Source organism: Rhinolophus sinicus, chromosome 5, assembly GCF_057876585.1.
Source record: "Rhinolophus sinicus isolate RSI-liver-muscle chromosome 5, RSI-T2T, whole genome shotgun sequence".
Classification (NCBI taxonomy): Eukaryota; Metazoa; Chordata; class Mammalia; order Chiroptera; family Rhinolophidae; genus Rhinolophus; species Rhinolophus sinicus.
The window spans coordinates 80,301,190-80,318,942 of NC_142505.1; the positions used below are offsets into that span (position 1 = coordinate 80,301,190).

General features: G+C 38.3%; 1 protein-coding gene across 14 annotated transcripts in view; it reads right to left on the bottom strand.

Moving 5' to 3' along the window:
- Positions 1–17,753, bottom strand: part of KLHL3 (kelch like family member 3) — a 237,405-nt gene that overhangs the window by 198,102 nt on the left and 21,550 nt on the right. For 4 of the 14 annotated variants that reach the window (XM_088798622.1, XM_074313572.2, XM_074313569.2 and 1 more), the window contains one exon: positions 535–648. The exons of the other annotated variants lie outside the window; for them this stretch is intronic. In XM_088798622.1, the coding sequence (XP_088654748.1) occupies positions 535–581 (47 nt within the window). In that variant the 5' untranslated portion in view covers positions 582–648. Of the gene's footprint in view, positions 1–534; positions 649–17,753 lie in introns of those variants that run through there. 14 annotated transcript variants of the gene reach the window in all.

Genomic DNA, 17,753 nt, shown 5'->3' on the forward strand with positions numbered 1-17,753 from the left:
TTCAGATGGGTTAGCCTGTATCTTGTTCAAAGGATTTAAAAAGGCTTTATACTATCTCCTGATTATTGTTCTTCATTTTCTAAATGAAAACAATTACAATTCTATCATTATTTGATTATCATTCTGTCATTTTTCATTTTCTGAAGTTCTGAGGATGACAGGTTGGCTGACAGGAAGCCTTGACTCTTCTCATGAATCGCCAGTTTGCCCTGGGCGACCCCCAACTTTGGGGCTCATAGAAGCGCTAAGTAATTTACAAAAGCATTACTTTACAGCTTCTTCCCAGCGCAATGAAAAGGCTTCTTTCCATCCTAAGTTACTTCATTTTGTCCTGACTCTTACCTTCTTGGCACAGCACCCATCTCACACACATTCCTAAAAATGGTCAAGAAAAAGATGACTGAAATAAAATTCACTATTCTTGAGTCTGGGCCAGAAAGCCAAGACAAAATGATCAGCCATTATGTGTTTTAATGATCTACGCTATGTATATTTCAATGATCTTGTATTTTAAAAAAGCAAAGCAAAGCTCACCTCTTGATCTTCCAAGGTGGCCCTTCCACTCCAATTAAGACAGTCATTTATTTTGTCCATAGCATATGGTCACTGCGGTTTCCAGGCCTTTTTCTATGGTGCTCTTCCTCTGGTCTGGAAAGTAACCAGTTTTGATCCATAATTTCTTTCAAGGTCTAGTCCAAGACTCACGCCCTCTAAAGAGCCTTCCCACAGCAGCACTGGTTCACACAGCCAGGAGCCCCCAGTCTTCGGGCCCCCTCAGCATATGCTCAAAGTCATCTATTCCTACCGCCCAGCCTTTCTCTAATTCTACGCAGAGTACAGCCTATCCCTAACAAAACTGTTAGCACATCACCCACAGATTCAGGCCCTTCCATCTCTTGACTCTCCCTGAGAGTCCAGCATGGGGCCAGATCTACTGGCTGAGTGAGGAAAAAATTAACTAGAGACTTTCTATCAGCTAGAGAAGATTCAACCTTCAGAAATTACCCCAATTCCTCAAATCCTGGTACATAAGACGACTGACAATCCCTTTGTCCTATTAATCTTGCCAGAGTGAAGAAATTAAAGATTAGTATTCAAGAAAGAAAATGAAAATACTTATTCTTTATCTTCTCATGCGTTTACATACAGCACCTTTTTTCTTACAAAGCCAACGAACAGCATCACTGTTTACAATTGCTCAGATCTGAATAATAACTCATGATTTCTGTGGTTAGATGTTCAGATTGCTTTAAAGTTTTCCATTATTATAAATGACACTTTAATAAAACTTTGACTGTATTTTGGATTATTTCCTTAGAATAGATTCCTGAAAATGGATCTGTCAGGTCAAAGGTTTTGAACATTTTTATTATGCCTGACACATATTATAAATCCATGATGAATTCTTAAACACCTTTTGGCCCGAAGATATTGTAATTCTACTGCTAAGAAATGGAGTCCCCATATGATAAACATTTTTAAAGGCAGGCAGAATAGTAAGAAATAGACAAGAAAACAGACTCGGGTACCAGACTGCCTGAGTTCAAATCCCAGTTTACCACTTGCTAGATGCATGGACATAAACAAGTTACTGAATCCTTCTAAGATGATACACATAAAGCATAGGGTCTGGCACATAGTGAAGGCTCAATAACTGTTAGTCATTATTATTGCCTTCAGATTACCTAAAAGAAGATGAATCTATAATTCAAAAAGCCAATAACTATCCACAAATAATAGAATAAGAATAAGCATAAAACAAATACCTAAATAAAACTCCTGTACCTAGATCATTAAATAAGCAGGTTCATTTACTGTGAATACTATTTACATCATTGTGGTTATTAATTACATATAAGTAAAAATTAAGTACCATCATATTAAGTACCTATTCTCTTTAAATCCTCTATATATACTGTCTCATTTAATCCTCACAACACCCCTGTATGGTGGTAGCAATAATAACAACAACAAAAATAACTAATCCTTTCCAAGTGCTTATTACTGTGTTTCCCCAAAAATAAGACCGGGTCTTATATTAATTTTTGCTCCAAAAGATGCATTAGGGCTTATGTTCAGGGGATGTCCTCCTGAAAAATCATGTTAGGGCTTATTTTCCGGTTAGGTCTTATTTTCAGGGAAACACGGTGTGTATCATGCATGGTTCTAGCTAATAACATTATTCACTATGAAACCTATGAAGCAGGGCTTTTCATTTTACTATTATCCTCATTTTATGGACAATATTGTCAAGATACACAGAGGTTAAATAACTTGTCCAAGATTACATAGCTAATAAGGTAGATACTATTATACCCATTTTATAAATAAGAAAACTGAGACTTAGGAAAATTGCCTATAAAGGTAAGTAACTGGGGCAGGCTTTCAATCAGTATCTGTTGAACTCTCAAGTCCACATTCTTTTTTTTACCACTCTGCCACCTTTATGTGGATTTTCTGTACAGAGAACGCCCTATACAAGCTAGTAAATGTTTAAAGCTGGCTTCCCTCATTCTTGCCTTCTGCCACAGGCCACAGTATAGTGAGAATGGTCTCATTTTAACCTGTACCTCTGAGAAAAATATAATTGGGAAGTCAAGCCTAACACAAAAACCCATATACTGAAATGCAACCCTTAAAACAATTCTTGATCTCTCCTGAGGCATTATCTGTTGCAATTCTCCTAGCATGCATACTGAGACCTTCTAAGGCCTCCCTTTCAAATACTTGGGGAATCCTGATCAGATGCTTCTGGTATCTCTTCTTCAAAAGATTTTTCAAATATACAGAGAGGTCTCCTATTTCCTTCTGCCTCAGAAAGCCCTCAAAATTCTCACCACTGGGAAAAACAAAGCTGCCTCAAGCCTCCCAAACACCTTGAAAATACTCACATTTGCCAAAGGACTGAACGCATAGGAAGAAACCTGGATTAAAGTCTTAATGAACTGATTGTTTAATCTTGGACAAATTATTTTTCTTCTCTCTGCCTCAGTTTCCTCTTCTGCAAAATGAAGAATTGGATTAGATGATTTGCCAGATCCACTAGAGCTCTGATTCAAGGATAAAAATGAAAGTGAGTTTGGAGTTGATAGCAATGAAATCCCAGGAGGGCAATGGTTGTATAAAAGCCCGAAGCCCAGAACAGGTTTGCAACCATTAATCCAAACCTGCCAGGGCTGGTTTCACTTCAACAGTAAAGAAAGTGCCCTGGGATTCTAATTTAAGAATCTGAGTCCTTTGATTTTCCGTTCAAGATGGTAGAGTAGGTAAACATTATGCGTACCTCCTCTCACGACCACATCAAAATTACAACTAACTACAAAACAACCATCATTGAGAATCATCTGAAGTTTAGCTAAACTGAAGCCCTACAACTAAAGACATACAGAAGAAGATACCTTGAGACTAGTAGAAGGGGCAGAAATACAGAATGCATTGGTCCAACACCCGCGTGTGACCATTAAAAACTGGAAGGGACATTTCACCTGCAGACATCACCACCAAAGGAGCAAGGGGTCCCAGCCCCACACCAGGCTCCCCAGCCCAGGGTTTCAGTGCCAGAGAGAGAAGTCCCCATAACTTCTGGCTGTGAAAACCGGTGGAGATTGTGGCTGAGTGAGCTGGAAAACGGCTGCAGTCTCAGGTGCTCCTCTTGAAGGGCCCATGCATGGACTTACTCTCTGACTAACTCACTCACTCTGAGCTCCAGCACTGGGGCAGCAGCTCGAAGGGCTCCAGGGATATATGGGGAGGAACTGAGTTGTCTGGCTTAAGGCAAGGGCTGGAGGGGAAGATTTCTCCAGCCGGAGGAGCTGGTGGAAGTCACTGTTTCTTTGTTGAGCCTTCCCCCTCCCAGTATGCAGACACAGGTGGCTACCATATCTGAGTCTCCATCAGCCTGGCTAACACTGTTTGTTCATCCTGCCCTGGTGATTCTGAGACTCTGCCCCACCAAACTTTCAGGCACACCCAAGCTGTTTCCAGTGGCTTTTCCGTACAAACAGCCTGCCTTGGCTCACGCTGCAGACTTTCCTAAAATCTCTCAAAGGTTCACAAAACCCAAACAAGCAGCATCTGGCTTTGGCGTGTCCTGTACCTCTGGCTGAGCAGCCCTAAGTTCAACACTAGTGACAGCCAGCCTTGGTTTGTGGCTTGGTCTCTCCAGGTACTGCCAAGCACAGCATAGGCGGCGGCCATCTATAGATTGCTTTGTGGCTCATGCCAGGTGGCCCCGAGCAGAACACAGGCTGTAGCTGAACTTGGCCTGCACTGGTCCCCTCCTAGGAGGCTCCAGGGCTGGCATGCCCAGTGGCCAGCTTCAGACCAAGCCAGATCATCAACCAGCTGCCCAAGGGTCAATCCCTCCCATTGAGTTGCAAACAGCAACCAAGGCTCGACTACTACAGGAGGGTACACACAACCCACATAAGGGACACATCTGGAGCACCCAGCTCTGGTAACCAGGGAGACTGCACCACTGGGCCCCACAGGACACGTAGTACATAAAGCCACTCTACTAAGACCAGGAGAATAGCAGCCCTACCTAGTACATAGAAGCAAACACAGGGAGGCAGCCAAAATGGGGAAAAAAAGAAACATGTCCCAAATAAAAGAATAGAACAAGCTCCAGAAAAAGAACTAAACAAAATGGAGACAAGCAAACTACCAAGCACAGAGTTCAAAACACTGGTTATATTCAATGATCTCAGGGAGAACTTCAACAAAGAGATAGAAAACATAAAAATGGAGATAGAAAACATAAAAAAGAACCAGTCAGAAATAAAGAGCATATGAAGAGTACATTAGAAGGAATCAACAGTAGATTGTGTGAAGCTGAATATCAAATCAACAATTTAGAAGATAAAGTAGCAGAAAACACCCAATCAGAACGGCAAAAAGTATCCAAAAAAATGAAGACAGTTTAAGGGGCTTCTGGGACAACATCAAGCATACCAACGTTTGCATCATAGGGGTACCAAAAGGGAAAGAGAGAGAGAGCAAGGAACTGAAAACCTATTTAAAGAAATAACTACATATCTATCAATAGACAATAACTACATATCTATCAATAATTGCTTTAAATGTAAGTGGATTAAATGCTCCAATCAAAAGACTTAGGGTGGCTGAATGGATAAGAAAACAAGACCAATACATATGCTACCTATAAAAAACTCACTTCAGATAGAAAGATGTACACAGACTGAAAGTAAAGGGACAGAAAACAGTATTTCATGAAAACTGAAATGGGGGGGAAAAGCTGGGGTAGCAATACTTATACCAGACAAAATAAACTTTTTTTTCTCAAAGTGTGTTTCTTTTTTTTTTTTTTCATTTGTTATATCATTTTATATGTGAGTCACATTCTTTTTGTATTAGTTTCAGGTGTACAAAGCAACATGATGATTAGACATTTACACTACGCACAAAGTGATAACCCCCCCAAGTCTACTACTCCTCTGACACCATACATAGCTATTCCAATACCATTGACTATATTCCCTATACTGTACTTTACATCCCATGACTATTTATATTTTTAAATTATAGTTGACATTCAATATTATTTTACGTTAGTTTCAGGTGCTCAGTGCTGTGGTTAGGCATTTATATAATTTATGAAGTGATCCCCCAATAAGTCTAGTATCCATCTGACACCATACTCAGTCTTTACACCATTATTGACTATATTCTCCATACTGTATTTCACATCCCCACAGACAAAATAAACTTTAAAACAAAGGCTATAACAGGAGACAAAGAAGGACCTAGTAACCCCACTTCTGGGTATTTACCCAAAGAAACCCAAAACACTACTTCAAGGGGACATGTGCATCCATATATTCACTGCAGCATTATCTACAATAACCAAGATATGGAGGCAACCTGGGTGTCCCCAAATGGATGAATGGATAAAGAGGAAGTAGTACATATGTACAATGGAATATTACTCAGCCATAAAAAATAATGAAATCTTGCCATCTGCAATGACATGGATGAACCTAGACGGTATTGTGCTGAATGTAGTAAGTCAGACAGAGAAAGACAAATGTCATATGATTTCACTTATGCGTGGAATCTAAAGAACAAAATAAACAAACAAATGAAACAGAAACAAAGTCATAGATACAGAGAACATTTTGATGGTTGCCAGATGGAAGGGGTGTTGGAGGTGGGTGAAAAAGAGGAAGGGATTAAAAAGTACAAATTGGTTGTTACACAGTAGTCATGGGGATGTATGGCATAGCATAAGGAATATAGTCAATAATATTGAAATAATTATGTATGGTGTCAGATGGGTACTAGATTTATGAGGTGCTAGATGGGAAGGGGGTTGGGAGCAAGGGGAAAAAGGTGAAGGGATTAAGAAATACAAATTGGTAGTTACAAAATAGTCATGAGGGTGTAAAGTAAAGCACAGGGAAATACAGTCAATAATATGGTTATAACTATGTATAGTGCCAGGTGGGTACCAGACTAGTCAGGGGGATCATGTCTTAAATTAGATAAATGTTTAACCACTATGCTATACACCTGAACTTAACATAAAATAATATTGGATGTCAAAAAGAAAATCAGTTGACTGAATAAAATACCTTTGATCCTGCCTATGAAGTTTCATATTCAAATATAATATGAAGCTATTTATTTACATGCATTTTTATATTGTTATACATAATTAAAGCAATGGTATTTATATTAAAACATATTTTTAATTACTGTAGAAAAAAGACTGTGAGTCATTTGATATCGAGTTGAAGAATTTGGTGGAGAAATGTAGGTAGTGGTAAAGGAATAAATCCTCTTCACCTTTGCAGAATAGAGCAACGCAGCATTTTTTTTTTTTTTTTCCTATGCTAAAGACAGGAGCAAAGATAGGATCCTGCTGCCACCTTGTGGCACACTGGGCAGCTTAGAAAGAAGGTTTCCTTCACCTGGGTCCCCCAGTCCAAATCCCCCGCAGGCCACAGCCTCCTCCAGCCTTACAGTTACAGAGCTGGATAATTCAAAAGACATTTTCAACTCCGTGATGTCATTTCATTCTCCCAGCTACTTTGCAGAGCGGTGGGAAGGAGGTGTAACTCCATTTTACCCCAGAAGAAACCAAAGCCCAGGCAACAGGACATGGCTAAGGTTACATAATTACTAACTGGCATTCAGGACTTGAACCCACAACTCCTGACTCTAAATCAGGTGATTCACTCACTCTACTAGGTAGAGGTGGGGATGAAAGAGGTTTAGGTATGCTCTAGGCCTAGGAATTTGAGAGGGAGGCTTAGGAAAAGGAAAATCAATTGCTTCTGCAGACACACCCGGCCACAGGCCACAATCAGGCTACCCGTCTACAGAAAACTGTATCCAGATAAGCCTGGATTCCTGCCTTCCTGTTTTGTACATTTTTGGTTAACATTTCTAGGCTTCTCCAGCTGCTCTCCCTGTCTCTGCTCCCCAACCCCAGCCTACTCATTGGGGCTCAAGACTTATTTATAGCTAACTGCTGCAAACCAAATGGATCCCAGACAAGGGAGCCAGAACATCCAGACATCATTAAGAACTGCTAGGAGTGCTGCTCTGTCCCTGGGTTAGAGCTCGTAATATTTTGTGGCTCATCCCATAATTTTTATAGGTTTTGATGGGAAGTCTAGTTGGCTTGTCCCATAAGGTCATGCTCACTGAAATAAGGGACAATGCTGGAGTTATATATAATTTACAAACTGGCATACAGGAATGACCTAAAATTCATCTGAGAATTTCCAATTTCTCCAAAGCAATCACAACTTTTTTATATAGAATTGCAAAGCCTGAACCTTCCACCACCATAGCTATTCTTTTAGTTTCATTCATTCATTCATTCATTCATTCATTCATTTACTAAACAAGTAGAACACATTCACTAAATGCGTAAAGCACTATGATAATCCCTTTAAGAGTTTGCTGCCTAGTGGTGAACAGAGGGAAATAAGGAGATAACATGTGAGATATACGTATTAAGTGATTGGGGGCCAAGAGGGAAAACAAGATTTCCTTCTGGCTGGGGGTTTAAGGGACTGGGGAAAGAAGTGGATAAAGAACAATTTCACGGATATATAACACCTAAAACCCTGGCCTTTTCAAACCTTCTCTGCCTTCTTTCCTGCTACTACTTTTCCTGCTCTCACGCTACCATGTTCTGAACATGCTTTCTTCCATAATTTAAGGATGAAGAGTTTAGGTGTTGGAATCAGATAGATCTTGGTGCTGATGCCAGTTCTGACACATGAGGTAACCTTAGGCAAGTCACAGAACTTCCCAAGCTTCAGTTTCCTGATCTGTAGAGATTATAGAAATACTCTTTTTAAAAGGTTGTTCTTCTGAGAGTCAAGTGGTGTAATGTATGCAAAGCACCTAGCTTTGTGCCTGGCACACAGAAAAATTTTAGTAAATAGCAATGTATATTGTTAGTTGTCTCTGTGCCTTTGATCATGTTGTTTTCTTTGCCTGAGATTCCTTTCACCTTCTCAAACTGTTTTACCCCTATTTCTCCTTTAGAGGCATCACAAAGGTCTCCTTTCTTGAGCGCCCCAGGTCCTGCTAGCTGTTCCCCACTGAGTGCTCAGGACCTCGGTTCACACCTCCTTTACTGTATTTATGTGACATCGACTTGTATTTGTTTGTAAGTCTGTGAGGCTCCAAAGGGCAGAAGCTAGGTCTTACTCATTCTGCCCTAGCACCTAGCACAGTATATGATTCATGATACCACTAGAGATACTATCATTGAATAAAGAAGATTACATTTGAGCTGTACTTTAAACAAACAAACAGGAATTAAAGTGTACCTCTGGATGACATTTAAATGTAGATAGTAACCAATTAATGTTGTATATTAAACCACTGGAACCCACTAGAATTGATTATCAAGGATAAGCCTCTAAGATGGGCTGGCAGGACCAAAGTGGGCCAAAATTTCATTTGGGGAGACTTGGGGTAAATGCACATGTGAATGGAAGGAGCCTGACAGCTCAGGAAACAGCAGCAGGACAACTTACTTGGATAGCTACGGGCACCTTGGGGTGATTCAGTAGGGGAGGGAAAGGAATCATGTTAAGAGTGGATAAGAGATTCAAGGATGGGAAAAAGATTAAGACAAAAGACAAACCATTTTCCAGGATGGTCCTAAGGAAAAGGCAATACAACATATCATGTTGAAAGCCACCATGTAGTCTAAAAAGGTTATAGACTACAGCTTTCTGCCTGCTCATCATGAAACCATTCTCTTTATCTTCAGAGAAAAAATCTTGTCTTTCATTACAACAGAAAAAGAGGTCTCCAGGTCCTTTAAGGTGTTTAGAAATTTTTTGGCCATTATTTCTTCAAATACATTTCTGGTGTCCCTGCCCTTTTCAAATTCCAATTACGTGTTACAAAATTTGGTATTGTTTCACAACTCAGTGATGCTCTGTTCATTTTTTTTCCAGTCTTTTTCTTTTGTGCTTTATTTTAGATAGTTTCTATTGTTATATCTTCCAGTGTCTAATCTTTTCCTCTACTATGTCTAATCTGTCGTTAATCCCATACAATGTACTTTTCATCTCACATATTGTATTTTTTCATCTCTAGATTTGGGTCTTTTTATATCTTCCATTTCTCTCTCCTTGCTATACGCATATTTCCCTCTATCTTTTGAACAAGTGAAGTATATTTATAATAGCTGTTTTAATATCTTTAGCTACAATTTTATGATCACTCATGTCTGGATTTTGTCTCTGTTAATTGAATTTTCTCCATGGTATGATGGTATGATCCGATTTCTTTGCACATCCAGTAATTTTTCATTCGATACCACACATTATGTCATTTCCCTTCATTGTGATGCCAGTTACCAAATGTCTGGAAACTGTTGTTTTATATATAGTGGGGTTTTCAGTTGTTTAAGATGAGAGGGTAAATTCTCTTCCTGATACTCCATCATGGCTAGAAATGGAAGGCCTTGCAACCCCAAATAAATGAATGTATCTAGGCATTAAGCATCAATGATTGCTAACATCTCAAAAGTGAGAAAACTAGACATTATGTGCTCCTGACGACACATCATCCATGAAGTAGTCATGCAAAAAAAAGGATACATCAAACTTGGGTCTGACCAAGCCTGTAGATCAAACTACCAATTTACAGGAAATAAAGAAGACAGAGGAACTTCTTAAACTACACCACTGGGATATAATCAAAATTGCGGGAAACTCTACAGTACAAAGAACCGCTAGTTTTTTCAACAATTTAAATTACAAGGAAATTTAAAAGGTGGCGGGAAAGCTATAAACGATATATCTACCTATCATGTAAACCTTATTTGTATCCTGATTCAAGTAAACAAGCTTTAAGAAAAAATTATGATAATTATGAGACATTTGGAAATTTGAACTCAGACTAGTTGATGGTATTAAGGAATTATTATCAATTTTAGGTGGGATAATGGTATTACGATTGTTTTTTAAAAGACTCATCTTTTAGAGAAACATTCTGGTCTATTTACAAATGAAATAATATGTTTGGTATTTGCTTAAAATTAATATGGTAGGGGACGGGTAGGAAGCAGTATAGATGAAATACAATCATTAATGAGTAATTTAGAAGCTGAGTGATACGCATATTTGAAAATTTCTATTATGAAACATTTTAAAGAGACATAAAATTGAGATCTGGGTTCTAAATCTGACTCTGACGTGATTCTGCACTGTACCTATGGACCAATCACTTATTTCAGCTTTCTCTATAAAATATGAAATATAAAACCCATCCAATACACTTTGCATTATATCCATTTATGAGCTATGTGACATGGGAAAGTTACTTAACCTTTTTAAGCCTCAGTTTCCTCATCTGTAAAAGGTGACTAAAACAGTAGCTAATTTTCAGGCCTCTGGGTTGGTGACATTGGGTGTTATGTGTTAAAGCCTTCATCATAGTCTTGGCACAAAGTAAGCATTCAATAAATAGTATCTGAGGAACACGACAGGGCTGTCCCCTATCACCTCTGCTTTTCAACATAGTGTTGGAAGTCCTTGCCAGAGCAATCAGGCAAGAGAAAGAAATAAAAGGCATCCAAATTGGGAATGAAGAAGTTAAATTATCACTCTTTGCAGATGACATGATGCTATATATAGAAAACCCTAAAGACTCCACCAAAAAGCTATTAGAAACAATCAACGAATACAGTCAAGTTGCTGGCTACAAAATCAACGCACAAAAGTCCATTGCCTTCCTATATACTAACAATGAAATCTCAGAAAAAGAAATACAAAAAACAATTCCTTTTGCAATTGCAGCAAAAAGAATAAAATACCTAGGAATAAACTTAACCAAGGATGTGAAAGACCTATATGCTGAAAACTATAAGACATTTTTGAAAGAAATTGAAGAAGACACAAAGAAATGGAAAGACATTCCGTGCTCATGGATTGGAAGAATCAACATAGTTAAAATGGCCATATTACCCAAAGCAATATACAGATTCAATGCAATCCCCATCAAAATCCCAATGGTATATTTTAAAGAAATAGAACAAAAAATCATCAGATTTGTTTGGAACCACAAAAGACCCCGAATAGCCAAAGCAATCTTAAGAAAAAAGAACTATAATGGAGGTATCACACTTCCTGACTTTGGCCTGTACTACAGGGCCACAATAATCAAAACAGCATGGTATTGGCAGAAAAACAGACACATAGACCAATGGAATAGAATTGAGAACCCAGAAATAAAACCACATAAATATGGACAGATAATTTTTGACAAAGAAGCTAAAAACATACAATGGAGAAAAGACAGCCTCTTCAATAAATGGTGCTGGGAGAATTGGATAGCCACGTGCAAAAGAATGAAACTGGACTGCTATTTGTCACCATGTACCAAAGTTAATTCAAAATGGATCAAAGACTTAAGCATAAGACCTGACACAATAAACTGCATAGAAGAAAACATAGGTACTAAACTTATGGACCTTGGGTTCAAAGAGCATTTTATGAACTTGACTCCAAAGGCAATGGAAGTAAAAGCTAAAATAAACGAATGGGACTATATGAAACTTAAAAGCTTCTGCACAGCGAAAGAAACCATTGACAAAATAAAGAGGCCACCAACTGAATGGGAGAAGATTTTTGCAAACAGTGCCTCCGATAAGGGGCTAGTATCCAGAATATACAAGGAACTCATGCAACTCAACAACAAAAAAACAAACAACCCAATTGAAAAATGGGCAGAGGACTTGAAGAGACATTTCTCCAAAGAGGACATACAAATGGCAAATAAACATATGAAAAAATGCTCAACATCACTAATCATCAGAGAAATGCAAATCAAAACCACAATGAGATATCACCTCACCCCAGTCAGAATGGCTATCATCAACAAGACAAATAGAAACAAATGTTGGAGAGGCTGTGGAGAAAAAGGAACCCTCATACACTGTTGGTGGGAATGCAGACTGGTGCAGCCGTTATGGAAGGCAGTGTGGAGGTTCCTCAAAGAATTACGAATAGAATTGCCGTATGACCCAGCAATCCCTCTCCTGGGTATCTACCCAAAAAATCTGAAAACATTTAGAGATAAAGACACGTGTGCGCCAATGTTCATTGCAGCTTTGTTTACGGTGGCCAAGACATGGAAACAACCAAAATGTCCTTCGATAGATGAATGGATAAAGAAGTTGTGGTACATATACACAATGGAATACTATTCGGCAGTGAGAAAAGATGATATAGGAACATTTGTGACAACATGGATGGATCTTGAGAGAGTAATGCTGAGCGAAACAAGTCAGACAGAAAAAGCAGAGAACCATGTGATTTCACTGATATGTGGTATATAAACCAAAAACAACAAAAGAACAAGACAAACAAATGAGAAACAGAAACTCATAGACACGGACAATAGTTTAGTGGTTGCCAGAGGGTAAGGGGGGTGGGGGTGGAGGTGAGGGTAAGGGGGATCAAATATATGGTGATGGAAGAAGTGACTCTGGGTGATGAACACACAATGGGATTTATAGATGATGTAATACAGAATTGTACACCTGAAATCTATGTAATTTTACTAACAATTGTCACCCCAATAAATTTAATTAAAAAAAAAATAAAAATAAAAAAATAAATAGTATCTGCCATTTTTGCTATTATTTATGCTGTGTCTAAGAAATATCAGTAGATGAATTCTGTACTTTTTTTAAATGAAAGGACTCTGTAGTTTATCATTCCCTTATCCCTTCCTTCTCATCTCCTTTCTTTAGGACAACAGCAGGAAAATCTGAAACTTCCTCTCTCAAATTCTATGGAACAATGTGCCCAACAGCACAAGCCAGGAGAGATTGAGTTTGGCTCTCCTTCCCAGTGACAGTCATTGCTGAGGGTCTGGAAAAACAGAGGTGCCACTTTCATCATTTCAGAATATAGTATGCAGCTGTTCTTCTGGTATGCCACACATCCTGAGGTTGCTACCAAGGACTAAAAACAGAGCATAGGCAATCAGCCCAGTGCAGCCAAGATACTTCTTTTCAAGGTGGCCCCATTTCAAATAAAATGGGCACTTTGTATGCACCCCTTTTCTAACCAAAAGTTGGTCGTACCTACCAGACTGAGATCCTTGAGGACAAAAACTTGTGTCTAGTTTATCGTGATAGCTTACGTTGCTGCCAAAGCACCTGGCACAGAGCAGGTACTCAATAAATATTCGTTGAATGAATGAATTGTTTATTCTTTTTTTTTCTTTGGAGTAGGGTACAAATAGAAAAGGAACACTGATAGGCCTACAGAGAACCACTTGTTAGAGGAATCTTTCCAACAGTTTTGGTCAGGGAGTACAAACTTGTTCACAGCTTCCAATTCATTTTTCTCCTTATTTCCCACTCCTCATCTTCTTAAAACTTTCCCACACTCCCATGAACTACTTATGGTTCCCCCAAGTACACCCTGAATATTCTTCCTCCTGAGCCAGTGTTCATACTATTCCTTCCACCTGTTAAACTTTGATAGATGATAGATAGATAGATAGAGCTAGAGCTAGAGCTACAGCTACAGCTACAGCTACAGCTACAGCTAGAGCTCCAAACCTTGGCTCCAGTACCTCCTCATCCATGAAACTTTCCTCAACCACTATAGCTGCAAGGGGCATCTTCTTGATTTCCTACAACACTTTAGATTTAACTTGAGGCACTCATAAAATTCTAACATATGCTGTGGTTAGTTGTATAGGTTTCATAAATTTTACAGGATTGAGGCCAAGGGTCATCTTCGAATATCTTAGGCATCCAAGCACAATGCTTTGTACACACCAATCATCTGATGAGTGTTTAGAGCAATCATTGGTTAAACTTTGTGGAATAAGAAATGTAATCATTCAACCCAATTTAAAGCATAAAACAAGTGAGCCTTTAAAAGTATGTTTTATTCATAAGATCTTTTTACTTAAAAAGTTAACACATTATTTTGGAAGTTTTGCTACCCTGTTATTAACTGTTTCTTAGGCAATATCTTATACTCCTAGAAACCTAAGGAAAAACTGTCATGAGGCATATTTTTTTTAATCAAGTGAATTTAAAAGAAAAACTCACAACATTAAAAAATAATAATCTCACATTTTCTTCAAATGCCAGGATAAGAGAGCCTGGGGTATCAAAAAACCAAGATTGAGAATCACTAGATAACTGCATAACCTTGGCCAATCCCTTGGATTTTTCAACTAGGATCCCTAACTATTTCCCAGCATAGTTACAGAGCATAAAGGAAAGCATGAGAAACTATAAAAAATTAAATAACTTTAGGGGATTATACTTCTCAAAGGGCCAGAATAGAAGTAAATCTCATTTCTTGAAATTAAGGGTGAGCTGTTACTTGGATAACTGTTTATTTTCTCTTCTGGATGATACACTCTACCACTGCCATCATATATTTACCACTTTTTGCCCTTTCCTCTTTTTCCTTCCTTCTAGATTAAGGATTACGATATATAAACCAATGACATTCCCACCACCCGTATTCCCAGCAAGCGAGTTCACTGGAGCCTTCTCAGTGCCATTTCTTACAGTTATCATGTTTTATGGCTGGAATACACTTAGATCATCTAGTCCAACTTTTCCATTTTACACATGGAGAGTCCAAAGTCCAGAGAGAATATATTATTTGTTCAAGGTCACTCAGCCAGGGTCAGATCCCATAATAGAATCTTTCCTAACTCCTAGTTCTCAACGTTACACCCAATAAATGTCTGGGCACACAGATGGCCATGAATAAATACTTCACTTTCTTGAACTGAAGTTAATTGCTTCTTCTTTGTTTGACAACTACCTGGCCACCCTGTAGAACGTGGAAGGAAGAGGTGAAAGTGCAGTTCTGAACACTATGGCTTAAATGGCTTTTGGTATAGACTATGGAACAGGCTGCCTGAGTTCTGATTTGGGCTCTCCCACTGCCCATCTGTATGACCTTAGGAAAATAGCTTTACATTTTTCAGTCTTGGCTTCCTCATTTACAAAATGAAGACAGTAACAGACCCTACCTCAAAGGGTTGTCTATTCATTCGGCAACATTTGTTGAACACCTGCTCTGTTGCAGGTGCTGTGTTCGGTGCTGGGGATACAACAATGGACAAAAAGAACAAGATCCTTCCTTTAGGAGCTAACATTCTACCAGGATTAAAGAATATCATCCACATAAAACACCTCGTATAGAGTCTGGCATCTAATAAATACTCAACACATGTTAGTTGTTGTTACAGTTATTATTTAAAATGTATTATATATCCACATTTAAAAAGCAAATCAGCAAATTAATCTTACAAAGAGAAAGCTCCAAGTCGATATTTTAGTGCATAAAACAGATCTCACAGCAGTGTTTCACACGGACAGACATTATCACCATAGCAACATTTTTCTGAGTTCCTTAATAGCACGTGTTTGATACTGTGGAAGGTTCAGGCATGGTCTGTGAAAATACCTTGAAAAGAGTGTCATGTAGGGGGTAGAAAAAATCCTCTCCAGTTTATGTCCAAAAAAGACAACTTTCTCTATAGAATCATTTAAGAAAACTTAAATGTATAAACTTTTACATTAAGAAACATAAATTAGGAGATAATCACTTGTAATATAATGGGAACCATCACTGAGTTCTTTTCAATGGCCAGTTTCCCTAGCATATTCAAAATGTAATATACTGCTCAAAATTCCACATGTTTAACAAGCACATAAAAAGGGACCCAACATCCTTAGTCCTATTAGGGAAACGTAAATCAAAACCACAATGACGGACCACTTCACACCTGCTAAGGTAGCTATAATTTTAAAAATGAAAACTAACAAGGGTTGGCAATGATGTGGATAAATTGGAACTCTCCAATTTTGCTGGTGGGAATGTAAAACTCAGTCAGTCTCTCTGGAAAACAATTTGGCAGTACCTCAAAAAGTAAAACATGAGAATTGCCGTATGATGCTGCAATTCTCCTCCTACATATATAACCAGAAGAACTAAAAACAGGTACTTAAACAAGTAGATGTGCATGCATGTTCATAGCAGCACTGCTCAAAACAGCCAAGAGGAAGAAATAGACCAAATGTCCATCAACCGATGAAAAGATACACAAATTGTAGTATATGCATGCAACAGAATATTATTCAGCCATAAAAAGGAATGGTTTAGTGACGTGTACTACATCATGAACAGATCTCCAAAAAAGGTCACATATTGTATGATTACATTTAAATGAAATATCCCGAATAGGTAAATCCATAGACACAGAATGCAGACTGGTGGCTGCCAGGGGGTATGGGAGGGAGGAATAGGGAGAAACTGCTTAATAGACAAGGGGTTTTACTTTGGAACGACGGAAATGTTTTGGAACTAGACAGAGGTTGTACAACATTGTGAATGGACTAAAAGCACTGAACTGTCTTTAAAATGGTTAGTTTATAAGAAACATTCTTTTTAAAAAGGTTAATTTTATGTTACATGAAATTCATCTCTATAAATTAGTTTTTTAAAAAGATGTTATCCCCATGGCCTATAAACATACAAAAATGTTGAGAAAAAAATTACAGCTGATCACTTAGCCATCAGAAACCCACGTGAACAGGACAGATATCCATTCGCAGTGAAGGAAGGAACAGAGAGCACTTACAAAAATCCTGGTTTCTTTCTGTTAAAGGGTAAATTTTTACGGTATATTATAACTCAGACAAATACAAATCAAAGTTTTTATGTAACTCATTAATTAAAGACAGAACCAGTAAGATGTTAAAAACTGATTCAAGAGGTAACCAGAAATACTGAAATGAATTTGTTAATGGATGCAAAACTAGTTGCGCGTGTGTGTGTGTGTGTGTGTGTGTGTGTGTGTGTGTGTATTTGTGTGAAATGGCTTCTCTTCTTTGGGCTTCAGGTCCTTGTCTGTTTAAAAAAAAAATTTAAGGAGTTGGCTTAGATGACCTGAAGCTTGCCTTGATCTTTGACAGCCTGGTTAAGAACCAGCTTCCAGAGGCCAGATGCTGAGTCACAGATTCCTACAGGTAACAGAGCCCTTTCAGCCATCTGCACTCATGATCACATCACATAAATTCTGTTCTGATGAAGCATGCCATGCCTTGATGAGGGAGACCATATTTCTAATGAATCATTCCAGGACAATTTGCCTTTTTGCACTACTACTGGAAATAGGATTATACTGAATTTCCCCAGCTTCTGTCATGACCAATAAGCATCATTTAATATTCAAATAACTGACTGAAACAAGAGAGA